The following is a 15,566-nucleotide window of genomic DNA, read 5'->3' as shown; positions in this document are numbered from 1 at the left end:
TGTGGACTAACTCAGTCCTTTAGTTCTTAACATATCCCTACTTTCTCATCAACTTCAGTAGCAACTAAAGTTTCATGAGCTCCTGTTAGGTTACATATGTTAGGTAAATCTGACCTAACCTCTCTCCCCACTTCCCCAAAGGAGCCTTACCCAGGAGAAGCCCTCCCCTTCCTTGGTTGAGCCAGCCATTCATGCACATACTAGGGAAAGATGGGAAGGGTGAGCCAGGGCCTCTGCTAACAACAAAGTTGTTGGCACTAAGGTTGGCCTTTTTATTTGCATAAAGACAGGAGTAGGGCCGACTGGGAGGGGCCCTCAGCCCCGCCTCTCCCCCAGCCCAGCAGCCTGGCGCACCGTAGAACTAGGACCAGCATTGACTTTACCAAGCGAGTCTTTAGGATCCATCCTGTCTGTCTGTCTCTTCTACAGGATCCTTCTTGACTGAGAAGTGGCTAATATTCTTTTGTCCTCCGAGCCCAGGTAGCCAGGATTTGGGTGGAGTTGAGCAGCTGCCCCAGGAGTGAGTGGTTTCCCAAATGGAAAGAACTAGGGGAGCCGAGGAGATGCTGCTATGCCCACAGGCACAGCGTCTGAAGGCCAGGACGTGCTCCAGAACAGGGTTTCCAGAGGCCCCCCTGCCCTGAAGCACTCAGACTTTGTTGGTTTGTGATACATCTACTGTAAAAACCCTGTCTCAGACTGGCCCTCTGCCTCACGCTCTCCTGTTTCCTCAGTCATGTGCATGGCAGGAGGGTTTCACCAGCCTGGCCCCAGTCACGTCACGTTTGGTTGGTATTTTCCTCTTTCGTTCGAGCCATCCCTTGGGCAACTCCTCACACGCTCATTTGTGCTTTGGCTGCTCCAGTTGCTTAAAATCTCAGTTGTACAAACTCTCCGGGGCCTGAGCTTCTGAAGCAGAGTGAGTGGATAATTAAACCTAATTGAGCCAACTAGAAACACTGATTACCAAAAACTGGCCCGAAGTGGAAAGAGACATTGCCATTTGGGAAGAGAATTAAAACATTGGAAATGGGAAATATGGGGAGGAGACGTCCCTCCAGCCTTCCTATTGGAGCAGTAGCAGCATCAGGGCCCCCAAGGAAAGCATCTGTCACGTTCCTCAGCAACCCCTTTAGGAGTGGGTATCCGGGACTCCTGGGTTAAGGTAGTAGCGCAATAACCTGTTTTTCTTCACAGTGGAGGGGAGAGGGGACCAGGTTCCATCCCCCTGGCCCAGATGACCAGTCACCCTGCGAACTATGCACCAGAGCAGCCTGGGAGGAAACCTGGGGCTTCCCTGTCACAACCAAGGCTTCTTCATTCATTACTTTCATCCAAGTACCTTTTTAGTGTTTTCCGTATGCCAGGCACAGCTACTAGGTTGGCAAACCTTGGGAATCAGGTGGAGATGAGATGGTGGGAGCAGAACCAGAGGTAAGGAGGCTCAGTGACAACCTGGGTAGGCAGGAACAGCCATGTGGCCAACACCCAGCCCCGAGGGGCCCAGAGCTATTAGGTTCAGGCAAACCCGGCATCAGAAGTAGTCCTCCACAGAGGTGACTCCTCAAAGTCTGGATTCAGGGGGTCTGCTATGGGTAGAACAGGATTCCACCTGAGCCCCCTGACCAGGAGTGGAGGGTTGCTTTTTCTTGGTTCAGATCAGCAGTTCTTTATCTTTTTAGGATCATAGATTCCTTTGGAAATACAAAGACAACTGGATTTTCTCCCTAGGAAAACATACATGCATAGACATTTCTGCACACAATTTTAGGGGTTCCTGGATCGCCAGGAGTCCATCCTTGCTTCCTGAGTCTTATAAGCGACATGGAGTCTGACCTCTGCCAGGGCACTTCCTGCAGAGAACAGGTGATTTGGCTCACTCTATAGGGAGGAAAGCTGCCCCATCAGACAAACTGCAGGACTGTCTGCTGCTCCCAGCCCAGGCAGGAAGCATCCGGGGAGTTGTTCCTGGGACTGACCCCCAGGTTGGTGCTGCCGAACCCAGAGGCTGATCCTGGGACTCACCTTCCAAGAGCAGGAGTCCCCTCGTTCCCCACCTCTGAGAGGAAAGCGAATAAATCTGTGTCCAGCCTGAATCAGTCATTCCTTCTTCCACTTTCCTTCCGTTCCCCTTCCCCTGCCTGCGGTCAGCTTGTGCTAGAATGCTCTACAGAGAGAGCACCCTAAAGGTAACCAATGTGTTGGGGAAGCGAGGGGCAGACAAAATTCTGAGGTTTTTCTCCTCCCTCTGCATTATTATTATTATTATTATTATTATTATTATTATTATTATTTTATCCTTGGGATGATAACTACCTCTCCCCTCGTGCATCGAGTCCTGCCAGCATCCTCCCCTCAAAGTTCTTGTGGGAATGGGCCTGTGACCTCTCTCCACACATGACCCTTTCCACCATCAGCCCCACAGTTCTCCCCTTCCAGGTGGACTCTGGGAGGACACTGCCCTCCCCTCCTGATCTCTTCTGAGAGTCCTCTCTACCTGCCAGAATTCTGATCTACACAAATAAGGCAAGTCCCAGTGGGATGTTGGGATGGGGTCCTTTGATCTGCCCGAGCTGCCAGTTGGCTTTATTTTCTCCCAGCTACAGTCTGGACGTTGGCTGTGTTTTCTTTCTTTCTTTTTTCTTTTTTTTTTTTTTTTTGCCTGTGACCCTTGTGTATCTCCAATGGCAGCAACATCAGAGGGAATTCCCAGAGCTGACAAATGATTGGAGGGGAGGAGGGGCAGCCACCAGCTTCCGGGGGCTGCACCTGCAGCCTCCCTGACTCATGCACACAGGCTAGCTGCCCTCAGTACCTGCAGGTAGCTGTACAGGTAGGTCTACAGATGGGAGGGGTTGGGGCACAGAGCCATGGAGGGGGGCACACACTCAAGGAGATGGGAAAGTAGCCAGAACTAATACAGACTAGGAGGTAACCATCCAGGCTTTGCCTGGCTTTCTGATTTTGTTGAGTGTCTGGCCCCTTTACACTCCTGAACTGTCCCTGCAGCCTCATCTACCCAAAACAGGGAGGAGGAAGAGGGGCTTGTGTGGGAGGCCTGGGCCCTTTCACAAGGACACGGACCTGGGTAGAACGTCTGGGCCCTTCTCTTAGCCTGTTCATCTTTAGAGATGGAATCCCCTTAGAGAGGTGTCGACTGGATGAGAGCTGCTTCTTTAGTTTAGTGTTGGAGGGAAGAGTGGAGGGGCTGTGGCTCCTGGTGGTAAGGAGGGGTGAGGGTGGAGAAAGAAGTGGCCCCTATTGCCAAGGGGTCCTATCCTGCTTCACCTCAGCAGTCTAGATCCTGAGCACTGCCCCATTCGTGCACTAAAGACCACCGCCAGAAGGGGCCCAGCCCTGAGGGGGTCTTAGCTCCAGCTGTCACCTGAGAGAGATCCAAGTGCTGATGGAAGACTAGAGCCATGAGGATGGGAACATGCCCTGTTAGCCCTGAGAGCGCTGGGGACTGGGTTGTGCTCAGCCTCCCAGGGGTGGGTGGGAAGATGGGAATAATGTACCTCTCATCTCCAGCAGTTTTCTGCCTTACATGGGAAAACCTGAACTGGGCTTAGCAGACCTGTACAGGTCTGACCCCTCAGTCCTGTGGGAGGCAGAGCCAGGATACCAGGGTCTAAGAACTACCTCCTGCCCTTGGCTCAGCTCTGATTTAGGAACAGCGTGGGGTCTGAACCCTGAAGAACCTGGACGAGGTGAGCCCTGATTTCTGACCCTCTCTGTGAGCCAGGTTTCCCTGCCCTGGGTTCTGAGGCCGCCCATCAACTCCTGGCACCTTCTGATGTTGGAGGCAAATGAGGCAAGATCAGTGGCACCGGATGTCTATTTCCTGTCACTGAACCTGTTCCAGCTTTGTCTCCCTGGGATGCTGCTGTTGCCATGCCGACAACATTCACTCTCAGAGGGGCTGTTACTAGGCTGCAGGCCCCATTGTGCCTGCCTAACGTCACTGACAGTATGACTTCCCAGAAGCAAAAACTCTACCCCTGGGGCCCCTTTTTCCCTACAGATGGACCCCTGCTTCCCAGCCTCAGTTTATTCATCTATACAATGTAATAATGGGACTCTCTGTTTGCAGCCCCCACCTGGGCTGCCCAGGACTGGCCCGCCCAGGACTGGCCCTTCACTTTCTCTGGCTCCTGAAGCACCTTGACGGAAGATGTCTGTGACAAATTGTAGCCATAGGCCTGCTCTGCTCAGAGGTAGCTGTCCTCAGCCCAGGGAACCCAGGCTTTCCTAGACTCTGTTACTGACCCTAACCCATGACTATTGCTAGACCCTGGGACTGCCCCTTTGCCTTGCTTGACCTCAAGACCTCTTCCTCTTAACCATTGCATGACCTTTCCTTGACCTGTGACCCGAGCTGATTATTCCCTGCGGTGGCCCCGCTCTCCTTTTCCTTTTACCAGTCCTCCTGCTGATCTTACTGATAGCCCAGAACCTGGTCAGGAGTCAGGTGACCCCAGCACCTGTCCAGGTAAGCAGCATATGGAGGAGGAGAAAGCCTCCCGGGTCCCTTCACCCATGGGAATGAGGCCACAGTGTTCAAACCCTTCCACAGATATGCCACAGCTTCCACTGCTTCGGAGAGATGTGCTACCAGGAGGCAAAGTTCTCCAACCAAATGGCAGAGTGTAAACCTGGGGAGCATTACTGTGAGGTGAGGGGTGGGGCTGCTGCAGGGCCCCAGGTGGGAGGCTATTGCAGAGGTTGGGAGTGGTGCCATTGGAAGGGGGACTGATTCACGTACATACAGGAAGGTGCTGGGAGAGAGACACTGAAGTGGGAGGGAGAGGCGTCAGTGTTTGAGATGCTGGGAGAAGTTGAGATACAGCCCAGGAGTGGCTGCCCCCCGCCCCATCCTCCTGGACTCTTCCCCACTCTCTATCCAGCTGATTCAACTTAACCCTTCCCACCACACGGCCCGGTGCAGCCACAGTTGTGAGGAGGGAAATGAAACCGGTTCCAGCCCCTGCCTGCTGGCCAACGACTCGGCCTCCGGCCCAGGACCCTGCTCTCTGCAGTGCTGCAGTGGCCGCCCACTCTGCCTGGTGCTCAGTGAGGTGGCCTCAGGTGAGAAAGTCCCACCAGCCTGCAGCTCCGAGCCCCTCCTCCATCGCCTTCCAATTCCAAGCCCCTACTCTGACTCCTGCTCCCACTGCCCCTATAAGTTCTGAGTCCCACCCCTCCTTTCCCTAGCCCATAGCTTTGCCCATCCACTAACTCCCAACTCTGAACCCCACCTTTTGAGAGGTCCTCAAATCTGAGCTCAGTTTTCACCAATTCCCCAACCTCTATCAACACCCTAACCTCTAAACCTTGTCAGGCTGACCCTTATCTTTGAGGTCTGTTCTCCTCATTGACTCCCCAAGTCTGAGCTTTCTACCGTCAGTGCCCCAACCGCTTCCAGATTCCCCTTCCCAACTCTTACCTTCCCCAGCCCATCTTCGCCAGTACTCCCCTCCCCCCAAGCTCCAAGGCAGCCGGAACAATCTCCTGTGCTTGTCTAGGGTGGCAGCAGAGAGGGAAATTTCAAGTTGTGACTGTCACACATGCACAAGATGCCCTCCTGTGTGGTGGGGGCTGGGACTTTGCAGAGGAAATGTCCCCCAGCAGAGGTGTCACAGCACTTCCCCAGTCAACCCTGCTCTGCCCCCAGGTCTAGGCCACCTGACCATCCCAGAGGACAAGCTGGTTCCTGCTCCACCAGCCCTTAAGAGAAATGTGAGTGTGTCATTCACACGTGCCTGCTCTGGGAGGTGGAGGCAGGGATGGGCAGCGTGTAGTGGCTGGGCCGGTGGGATACGCGTGACGGGGCTCCAGGCTTGCCTCTGTTCGGCTTTCACTTCCTATTCAGTCTGAACACAGCTCGCCACCTGTCAACCTTCCCTCCACTTTCTGTTCCAGGAGAAAAGCTGTGCCACCTTCTCCTGCCAAGGCAGTGACTGCTTCAAAGGGCAGAAAGCTGTGACCACGTGCCCTGAGGGCTTGGACTTCTGTGAGGTGGGTCGCTGGAGTGCCCCAAGGATTGGGATGCTGGTCTTCCTCAGAACTGCCTGAAGAGTAGGTCAGCAGCTGAATCTGGCTGGAGCTAGACCTTCTGGGAGCCAGGCTGCCTGGGGTCTAGCGTGAGTGACCCTCTCAGCTCTGCCTTAGGCCTAATCCAGGGCAGCAGCTGGAATTTTCCAAAGTCTTCCTGACATGTCCCCTTACTTCTGTTCACCCTGTGTGTTCTCTGGAAACTGGCTGGCTGACCTTGTGGGAAGGAAGGTAGGGGTTCAGAGAAGTTCAGCTCAGCCATGGCCCACCTAACACTCTGCTTCCGTGAGTGGAGAAAAGGGGCAATGGGAGGATGACTGGTCCTGTCTCTTCTTGCAGCTGAAACGGTCCAGATCAGGTTACACTGCGGGTTGCAGCCAGGCCTGTGTGGCAGAGATCCACAGGTGTTCTGAGTCTGTGGCTCAGGCCTGCTCCCAGGAGTGCTGCCCAGCCTCGGCCTCAGGCAGCTGCCTCCAGCTGGATGGGAACTTCCACTTCAGCCAGGCAGCCCCAGGGGCCACCAAGAGCCCCCTGCACTGGTCCCTGTCCGGGACCATGCTGCTGCTGCTGCTCCTGCTCCCCTAGCTGGGCCCGGCTGAATCAGGGAGCGCCAACAGGAAGCCCTTGCAGGCCTTGCAGGCTCCCAGGCCCACCCCCAGCTCTGATTCTTATAGCTGTATAGCTGTATCTTTAGGGAAAGGGATTTATCAAGCCCACATCTCTGGGTTTGAGGCTCCTGCCTTCTACCTCCCAGGGCCGAGGCCTGACCATGGTGTCCTCCAAGGGGTCAAGGACTTAGCCCCAACCCCAAAGAGAGGCTGGCGTTTATCTGGAAAAACAACCATTGTTTTTTCCGCCTGACCCCCATCAAGAGGGAGGGCCCCAAAGTCCTGCAGAGGACAGATTATAAAATGGGCCCAGCCCCATCCACTTTTCCCAGACCCTCCTCCCAAGCCTTTGATGGTAAGAGTGGGCTAGAATTGGGGTTCCCTTGCTTTCCTGCAGTGACACCCAACCCCTTTATCTCTAAAGGTCTGTATCAATCCCCTTTCCCTTCATCCCGACACGACTTTGAAACCAAATTCAAATAAACGAGTTCCATCTGTGCTGTGAATATTTCTGGGAAAAGGACAAGATTGGGAAGAAGGTGATATGTGCTCCTGGAAGAGGTTTACATATAAAAAGTTGGGCTGGTCACTAGAGTGGCAATTCCCAGCTTAGGGAAAGAAGAGGGGGCACTGGTTAGAAGTCATAGTGGTCACTCGTCCGGCACTGACCCTTCAGTTCGTGTCCAAGCTTGAGAGTAGGTGTATTCATTAAGATAATTCATTCATTAATTCACTAATTTAATAAACACATTCTGAGGACCAACTGTGCTGGGTGGCGAGGAAAAGACATAGCCCGGTCCTCAGAGAGGTTACAGCTTAGTGACATGGTCCATAGGCTGAGAGACCAATCCTGGGCTCCCTGATCTGAGCTGGCCCTTTTTTGTCCACCTGAAGCAACCTCCTCATCTTAGATGAGGAAATTGAGGCCCCAAAGGAGAAAAGCCATGCCCAAATGCACATGACCAGGTGAATCAGGGGAAGGGGCTTGGGAACAACATCGGACACTGTTTCTGGAGGGGGAGGAGCAAGGACCAGCTTAGGAACACCCTTTACGAAGCACATTCACATCCGTTATCCTCATATAGCTTCATGAGGCAGACAGAACTGGCTGCTCCCCGTCATATGTCATACACAGCATCCACACCCCGTGAAGCTAAGGGAGGAAATATGGCAGTGTGTGGCAGTGTCCATGGCACAGAAGTGGGAGTCAGACTTTTTCAGCAGAGGCCCAATTTGGCCACTTGCTAGCTGCAGGGCCTTGGTCAAATTGGGTAACCTCCTTGAGCCTCAGTTTCTTCAGCTGGAAACTGGGGCTAATGGTTCTTCAGAGTATTATTCTCCCCTTTAAGCTAGGACAGGGTAGTTATTTGGGAAGAGTTCCACTGGAGGCCAGAGTTGGACCCCCTGGATGAGAGTTGAGAATGGAATTGAAAAAAATAAAAATGCGTAATTTTTCTCTTAAGGCAGACATGACCATATTCCTTCCGGGCCCTGGGCCGGGAAATCTGACCCCATGACTTAGAGGGTCAGAGGTGGAGGTTAGGGCATTCTTTAGGAGAAAACTTTCCGGGTGCCCAGCGCACCCCAGGACCTAAGGAGTTAATGGGGGCGGGGAGACCCTCTTGATTTTAGCGGGCATGCTGGGACTTGAAGGCTGGGTGACCATCGTGCGCGGGGGCTGCTGGGAAATGTAGTCACTGGAGCGCCCCGGCCCGATGTCCAGCGCACCCAACAGTGACCGCTCAGGAGGTAGGCGGCAATGACCAGGCTGGGAGCAGGGAAGCCAGGACAGGGCTGGGCAGGAGGGAGCAGGCAAGCTGAGGGCTGGGACCCCTGTCCTGCGGCTGCCAGAGCCAGACACCCACCTTGGCCTGCAGCTGATGCAATGAGGCCTGCTGGGCATGGGTGAGGGCCAACAAGCAATGGGACACTCTTCCTGTCTCCAAGGAAAGCAGACTGGGACTTGTCCAGGATGAGACCTTCCCTGAGAGTAACAGGGTGCTTCCCCCAAGCCCATGCAGACACACCACTGACACCTCCCACAGAGAGATGCCAGCAGGACTAACACTGCTCCCCAAAAGAGAGGCAGAGCCCCACCCCCAGAGCACTGGGAGTGTGCCCCCTTCTCCATTAATGGCACCAGGCACCCCACTTCCCACACATAGACTGGATCCTACTCGGGAACAATTGGACGCCCTCCCAGACAAAGGGCGTACAACAAAGAGGCGATCCCGGGGCAGAGTCAATCCCTGTCCCTGGAAACTTTCCAAGGCCCATCCTAGGGAGGAGGAAGGTCAGGCCTCTACCTTCTCCCTGCACAAAGGCCCCTCTTCCCTGCCCTCCAGCCCTTTAAGGCAGTTCCATCACCTCCTGGGTAACTTGTTGACCAAAGGGGGCTCCCATCTGCACCCCGCAGGTGTGTCTGCTCAGCAGGAGCCAGCATGGACCAGTCTGTGGCTATACAGGAGACCCTGGCTGAGGGGGAATACTGCATCATCATATCTTTTCCGTGCTGAGCTTTCCAGCCCCAGGGCCTGCACTAGGGAAAGTAGAATGGAAGGTGTCTACATGTCTGCTCTCCTCCCTCTCTGTGCCATCAGGGGAGAAGGAAACCAGTGTTTACTAAGCACGTAGTACTGAACTTTGCTAGGTGCTTTAAATACTCAGTTATCCTCCCAACTCCCTATGAAGTTTGGGTTTATGATCCCCATTTCACAGATGAAGGCTCAGAGAAGTAAAGCTGCTTGTCCAAGGTCACACAGTGAATCTGTGTGGGCAAGGGAAGGGTAGGGAAGGTGGGGAGAGCTGGGTTGGTGGGGAGAGGGAAGGTGGGGAGAGCCCTGGCCACTCGTTTTGTTCAGTTTCCCTTGACCCTGAGCAGCAGGCGGTACAAGGTGTGCTGTGCGAGGGAGACAGCAGACAGAGCCGCCTCCTGGGGCTCGTCCGCTACCGCCTGGAACATGGAGGCCAGGAACATGCGTAAGTGTGGGGTTCGGACCTCAACTGTCTGGGCCATGCGGTTATTCCTCACTGTACCCTCCAGCTAGACTTCAACCATCCCTCTGGGACAGAATCTGAGTCTTCTAGAGTAATTGTAATAATGATTGTTAATATTTTTTGAATACTACATTCTTCTTTTAACCTTTGTTTTCAATATAATTTGTTTAATTGTAAATTTACGGTGAATACTATATTCTAAGCCCTTCATATACATTGGCTCATATAATCCTTAACATTTGATGAGAAAGCTTCCGGAGAAGAGGCCGTTTAACATACTGGCCCAGATCTTGAGCCTCGTGGCCTGACTGCCTGGGTTCACATCTAGGCTTCGTTATTTCTAAGCCACACAGTCTTGAGCAAGGTATTTTCCTCCTCTGTACTTCAATTTGCCCAGATTGAAGATTAAAGTGAGTTATTACATGCAAAGTGTTTAAAACATTCTGAAGCACATAGAAAGTGCTCAACAACACCCACAGAAGCAGAGAGAATAATACTTGTCAAAGTTCTCATCACCAGCAATCGAAGCTCAGGGTCTCAGAGCTGAGACATCTTCTAAACCACCGCCCTCACTTTACAGATGGAGATACTGAGGTTCAGGGAGGGAAAGGGGGTGGCTAAAGTTGCACTGTTCCTGTCACAGGCAGTGCTAGAATGTGCAACGGATAGATCAAGCATAGGTTTTACTAATAAAGCAGGGGCTCCCCCAAACGAGACAAGTTCAGCTTTGATGACCTATCCGTAAATTGCAGTCTCTAACGGGTACCATGGACAGAGAGGGCTTGAGGCTTGTGCATACCTGGATACAACCCAGCACGGCCCTAGGGACCAAGGAGGGAGTGTGAGCAGCCCAAAGCCTCCATGATGGATGGGCCTGAGGGACAGCCAGAGGGCCCTGTCCTCACCTCTGCTTCCTGCCCTTAGTCTCTTCCTGTATACGCACCGGAGGATGGCCATTACCGGGGATGATGTCTCTTTGGACCAGATAGTGCCTATCTCGCGGGATTTCACACTGGAAGAAGGTGCCTCATGGGGCTGGGTGGTACAAGTCCCCCTCCTCTGGGCCCCAGGTCATTTTTGCCCTTGTTGGGGGTGGGGCACTGGGAGCAAGGATGGTGCTGGGACTGGGGTGCTCAATTGCTAAGGTCCTTTTCATTTCCCTCCTCACAGTGTCCCCAGATGGTGAACTCTACGTTCTTGGTGAGTGGTCCTTTTAGTCGGGGTCCCGGTTAGAGTAGGGGATACAGGATCTGCAGAGAGGAATGATGCGAAGAGCACCCTCTGATAGCCTTACTGCAGCAAGCAAGACCATGCAGAATACCGCCTGCCCACCTCTCCGGCTCAGTTCCTGTCACATGCTTCCTTGCTTGCTGGGCTTGGAATCCTCTAGATTGTTCCAGCACCTCAAATATGACACGGTTTCAGCGTGGAGCTCCTGTACATACGATTCCCTCTGCCTGAAAGCCCTCACACCTCTTTTCTCTTAGCCACACATCTTAGGGCCTCAGTTCACACTTTCTCCAGGAAGCCTTTGTTGAACTCCTGAAAATGTACCTCACTGATACACATTCCTTTTTTTGCATTCTTGCCAGTTCTCTGTCACTCACAGTGATTTAATTATTTGGAGTGACCTACTCAATGTCTGTTCTCTTTGCCAGACTATAATCGTAATAGTAATAATAATAGAAATGAATATTTAATCAATGGTTATCTTGTGACAGGCTCTATGCTAAGAGCCTTACGCACATTATATGGTGCTTTCCTCACAACAACTCTACGAGGTTATCACTGTTTTCATCCCCATTTTTTGGATTGGGTAACTGAGGCCCAGAGACATTATGTAATTTAGGAAGTGGTGGAACCAGGATTCAAACTCAGAATCCAGACTCTAGAGCCCATGCTCTTGATCATTCTGCTAGACTGCGCTGACTCACTCATTAGTTCAGCACATGTTTTGGGATGCTCCCTGTGTGACTGCCAGGGGTTGGGGTTCCACTATGAACAAGACACCGTCCACAGTATAGCTCCCTGAAGACAGGCCACATCTGTTCTCTTCACCATGGTATTCCCAGTGCCTAGCGCGTGCCTGGCACAGTCGGGTAGACTGACTGACGGACAGCCCCTCTCGTCTGCCCCTAGGTATGTGCTTTTCATTACACCTGCAGACGGATGGACTACAGGTCAAAGAAGTCGTCTCTTCCAGCTCCTTCTAGTATCGCTGTGGCAAGGCTTACTGACTTTTTAGAGCCTTGGTGCATGCCCTCTGTAGAGTGAGGATGATGTCCCTTTGGAGCTGACGGTACACAGGGTTCCCCTATTGCTCCAACAGCAGCCTTTAGTGAATTGCTTAAGGGCCAAAGGGACTTTGGGAGATTTGGCTGCTCATTCTCCATTCTGGGGACTCCAGCCTTAAGATGCACCCATCCTTAGCTCTTAGAGGTCAAGGGCTCATTTCTGGTCTCCTCTGTGCAGGCTCAGATGTGACCGTCCAGCTGGACACAGCAGAGCTCAACCTCATATTCCACCTACCCTTTGGTTCACACACCAGGATGTTCCTCCAGGAAGTTGCCAGGGCCTGTCCAGGTAGGTAAGACCCCAGGCTCCCTGGGAGGGTTGAATGGGCACTGACCTACCAACAACCAGATGACTTTCCACACTCTGGACTCACACTCCAGTTTCTGTGCCCTCTCAAAGCTGCTGTCATGTGGCTACAGTGCCCCCAAGCCACCAGCCAATCATGGTGTTTGCTTTTCAATTTTCCTATTTCTGGATCTGAGTTTTAACTCCAGCAGGGCCCCTTTATCCTCCTGGCTCTGGGCAGGGCTGCACAGGGTGGGTTCTGATTCTGATGCAGAATCTCTAACAAGTTGGCAGAGTCAACTGCTTCTAGAGGCCCATCTTCCCTCTGTCTGCCAGCCACAGCTAGAACCAAGGGAAGTCTGTCACATGGGCCCTCCTGCCCTTGAACCTTGCTCTGTACCCCCCACTGCAGCTGAGAAAAAGGTCTAGCTTTGGCTTAGCAGTGAGAGGTTAGTGGCCTCTGGGGCAGAATTTGTTTAGGCCAGGAAGTCAGCCAGGCATATTTGTAAAGGAGAGTTTGGACAGAGCAGAGGCTCAACCGCAGAACATGCAAATTTGAGCCACCAGGTGCTGGAGCTTAGGTGTTCACCAGACACTATTACTTGTTTCCTTTCAGGCTAACATTTTGTCTCCGCAGGAATGAGGGGAGGGCTTTCCTTCTATCATGGTCTCACCATGGAGCATGAACGTCTGGGGGTTGTGCCAGGAAGGGACTAGCTTTGGATGCAAACAGGGGTATGAGGGAAAGGAAGAGAAACAAAGATTATAGAGCTCTGAATGCCTGGTTAAGGGGTTTACTGTATATTCTATATGCAGGGGAAATTTTATCTCCAAGCCTTCAACTAGTAAGGATAAGTTATTTTATGATTATTAGTAGTAGTTGTAGGAGGGGTAATAATAGTAATAACAACAAAGAGCATGGACTTTGAAGCTACACAGCCCCTTGCATTTGAAACCTATGTTTGCTGGTCCCTAGCTGTGTGACTTTGGGCAAACTACTTCACCTCTCTGAACCTTAGCTTTGTAGACTTCTATATGTAAAGAATATCTTTCTCACAGAGCTATGAAAATTAATGAGATAATACATGTGAAAGTGCTCAACACATAGTAGAAGCTCAGAAAATGTTTCCTCCTTCCATACAAGAGGGCTCATAACTAACTAACATTCATTGTTAACTTGTGTGTTAGACATTGTGCTAAGAACTTTTCACACATTATCTCACTTTCTTTACCACAACCTTACAAGGTAGGTATTATCAATGCCTCCATTTTACAGATAAGAAAACTGAGGCTCAGAGAGGTTAAGTGCCTTGCCCAAGTACATAGTTGGTAAACTATACAGCCAGGACTAGACAAGATTAGATATTCTACTCCAGAACCTGAACTCTTGAATTTTGCTCTAATGCTTCCTAAACTCATTCTCACTCGGTGCCATATACATGACTCGGGGAAGGTTTCATGTCCGAGGTTATGTGTGAGCTGAGACTTGAAAGATGAGTGAGATTTTTCCCAGGCAGGCAACAAGGAAAGAAGGGCAGTCAGAGGCAACAGCAGGTCATTTGGTGGGATTGAACTTGCGGTTGGAGGAGGGTGTAGAAAGAGCTGAATCAGGAGAGGCCAGCAGAGGCAGCTCATGAAGGGTCTTAAATAATTAATGAAGAGCTTGGACTTTGCCCTATACCTTATGGGGAGCTGTAGGAGTTTTAAAGGAGGGATGACAAGGCAAGATTTGGATGTCAGAAAAGTTCCTCTGGCATCTGGTGTGGAAGGGATGATCCTAAAGCAGGGAGATCAATGGGAATGTGTTGCAATAGTCAGGCATTAAAAATGAGGCTTGGACTAGGGCCTGGTAATGGGGACAGGGAAGAGAGACTGGACTGGAGAGATCAAACAGATGAAAATGAAGGCGCCATGGGGGTTCTGAATTTGGGTGTTCACAACTTTAGCCCCAGTGGTTAGAACAGTGCCTGGCATGTGGTAGGCACTTAAATATGTGTTGAATGGATGAACAAAGCTTGGTACCCGGCTGTGAGATCGAAGGAGAGGAGTTGAGGATGACTTTCCTCTTTTAGGCTTTGACATCTGTCAGTCCCTCATCTGCTCTTCCTTCTGGAGTCCACACCTGGGGTAACCAGCAGGGAAACTGCACTAACTCAACTTCTCTGAGCAGTTGTGGGGAGGGGGGGAGCTGAGTGAGAGGGGACTCTCAGAGCTGACAGGCTCTTGGATATCCACCAGCCCAACCTTTGCATTTGTTAGATAAAAGGACTGAAGTCCAGCATGAGGTTACAAGTAAAAGTAATTAGTTTTCTCCCACATCACGTGTTTCCCCGGCTTGTCTTGAAGGTGGATTTCATAGCAAGCACCCTGCTTTTACTTAGAGTGTGTGTGTTTATTTGGAGTAGCTTGTGAGTTGCTCATGGGGATTATGGGTAGTTAAAGCACCCAGTCCAATCCCTAGTACTGACATCTATTTGAGTTCGCACTCTGCCATGCAGTCTGTGACCTTAGACTTAACCACTCAGAGCTGTTCCCTACCTCCTAAACTTTGTTGTGAGGATTAAGGAGGTAATATACCTATAAAGCATAGAATAGACCTTGGCACACAGTTTCCACGAGGTTGGAGTTGTGGTACCTTGGAACAGCACTTTTGGGTGCACATTTATTCCGCACGTGAATCTCAGACCCATGCTGTGCGCGAGGGAAACAGAGAAGACTCTCCGGAGAGGATGAGCGATTTGCTCACGGTCATACAATCATGCAGAGGTGGAGCCCGCTCTTCAAGCCCGTGGTTCAGTATTCTCTCCTTGTTCTGGCCACAGGCTTCGACCCTGCGACACCTGATCCTGAGTTCCAGTGGCTGTCTCGATACAGGTGCACCCAGCAAGAGCCTCCGCTGACCTGTTGGAACTCGGCCTCAGGCATCAGAATTGGCGGAGGCAGGTATCCGTCTTGGGACGGGCGGTGCGGATTGGAGAAGGCTCGGCTGCAGGGGCGGGCTCAGTTCTGTTTAGGGGTGGGGCTATGGGTCAGAACAGCTGTGGATTGGAGGAGGTGGCAAGCGGGGACAGACCCCTGTGGGGGCGGACCCCTGTGGGGGCGGTGCGGGCGGGGCTATGCGGGCGGCGTGATGTAGAACTTGAGGGAGCAGGCACGGAAATGTCCGCCACCGCTGACTGTCCGGAGCGCGACTCTGCAGGTCCGTCGAGCGGTGGGAAGCTGGGTTGGGGCTCTGGGCCCGGGACGGCGGCGGGCCCGGCCCTCGAGTGGACAGGGCCTACGGTTTGGCGGGTGGACGCACGGGGCAAAGACTAAGGTCCTGGCCCT

The 15,566-nt window shown here is 52.3% G+C and overlaps 2 protein-coding genes across 3 annotated transcripts in view; both read left to right on the top strand.

Annotated features, from left to right (window-relative positions):
- The first annotated feature begins 112 nt into the window (after positions 1 to 112).
- On the top strand, positions 113 to 7,159 carry LOC109444886 (uncharacterized). The gene is made up of 8 exons (XM_074334421.2): positions 113 to 3,710; positions 4,094 to 4,217; positions 4,425 to 4,492; positions 4,577 to 4,675; positions 4,908 to 5,088; positions 5,675 to 5,739; positions 5,923 to 6,018; positions 6,394 to 7,159. The coding sequence occupies exons 2-8, from the start codon at positions 4,175 to 4,177 to the stop codon at positions 6,637 to 6,639; spliced, it is 798 nt and encodes a 265-aa protein (XP_074190522.1). The 5' UTR covers positions 113 to 3,710; positions 4,094 to 4,174; the 3' UTR covers positions 6,640 to 7,159.
- A 1,144-nt stretch (positions 7,160 to 8,303) lies between these two features.
- INPP5B (inositol polyphosphate-5-phosphatase B) overlaps positions 8,304 to 15,566 on the top strand; it is a 44,994-nt gene continuing 37,731 nt past the window's right edge. The window contains exons 1-7 of one of the 2 annotated variants that reach the window (XM_088791031.1): positions 8,304 to 8,411; positions 9,079 to 9,160; positions 9,547 to 9,641; positions 10,584 to 10,681; positions 10,830 to 10,859; positions 12,132 to 12,242; positions 15,062 to 15,178. In XM_088791031.1, the coding sequence (XP_088647157.1) occupies positions 9,104 to 9,160; positions 9,547 to 9,641; positions 10,584 to 10,681; positions 10,830 to 10,859; positions 12,132 to 12,242; positions 15,062 to 15,178 (508 nt within the window). In that variant the 5' untranslated portion in view covers positions 8,304 to 8,411; positions 9,079 to 9,103. Of the gene's footprint in view, positions 8,412 to 9,078; positions 9,161 to 9,546; positions 9,642 to 10,583; positions 10,682 to 10,829; positions 10,860 to 12,131; positions 12,243 to 15,061; positions 15,179 to 15,284; positions 15,439 to 15,566 lie in introns of those variants that run through there. The other variant, XM_074334420.2, reaches the window with a different exon arrangement.

The sequence above is a fragment of the Rhinolophus sinicus genome, chromosome 14 (genome assembly GCF_057876585.1).
Source record: "Rhinolophus sinicus isolate RSI-liver-muscle chromosome 14, RSI-T2T, whole genome shotgun sequence".
In the NCBI taxonomy this organism is placed as follows: Eukaryota; Metazoa; Chordata; class Mammalia; order Chiroptera; family Rhinolophidae; genus Rhinolophus; species Rhinolophus sinicus.
The sequence above is the reverse complement of the archived record's forward strand: the minus strand, read 5'-3'. Positions and strand labels throughout refer to the sequence as shown.

Bases quoted from the DNA above. Each gene is read 5' to 3' on its own strand.
- LOC109444886 (XM_074334421.2), top strand. From the start codon at position 4,175: ATGTCTGTGACAAATTGTAGCCATAGGCCTGCTCTGCTCAGAG. The intron at 4,676-4,907 runs GTGAGGGGTGGG...CTCTCTATCCAG, and splicing joins CTGGGGAGCATTACTGTGAG to CTGATTCAACTTAACCCTTC. The intron at 5,740-5,922 runs GTGAGTGTGTCA...TTTCTGTTCCAG, and splicing joins CACCAGCCCTTAAGAGAAAT to GAGAAAAGCTGTGCCACCTT.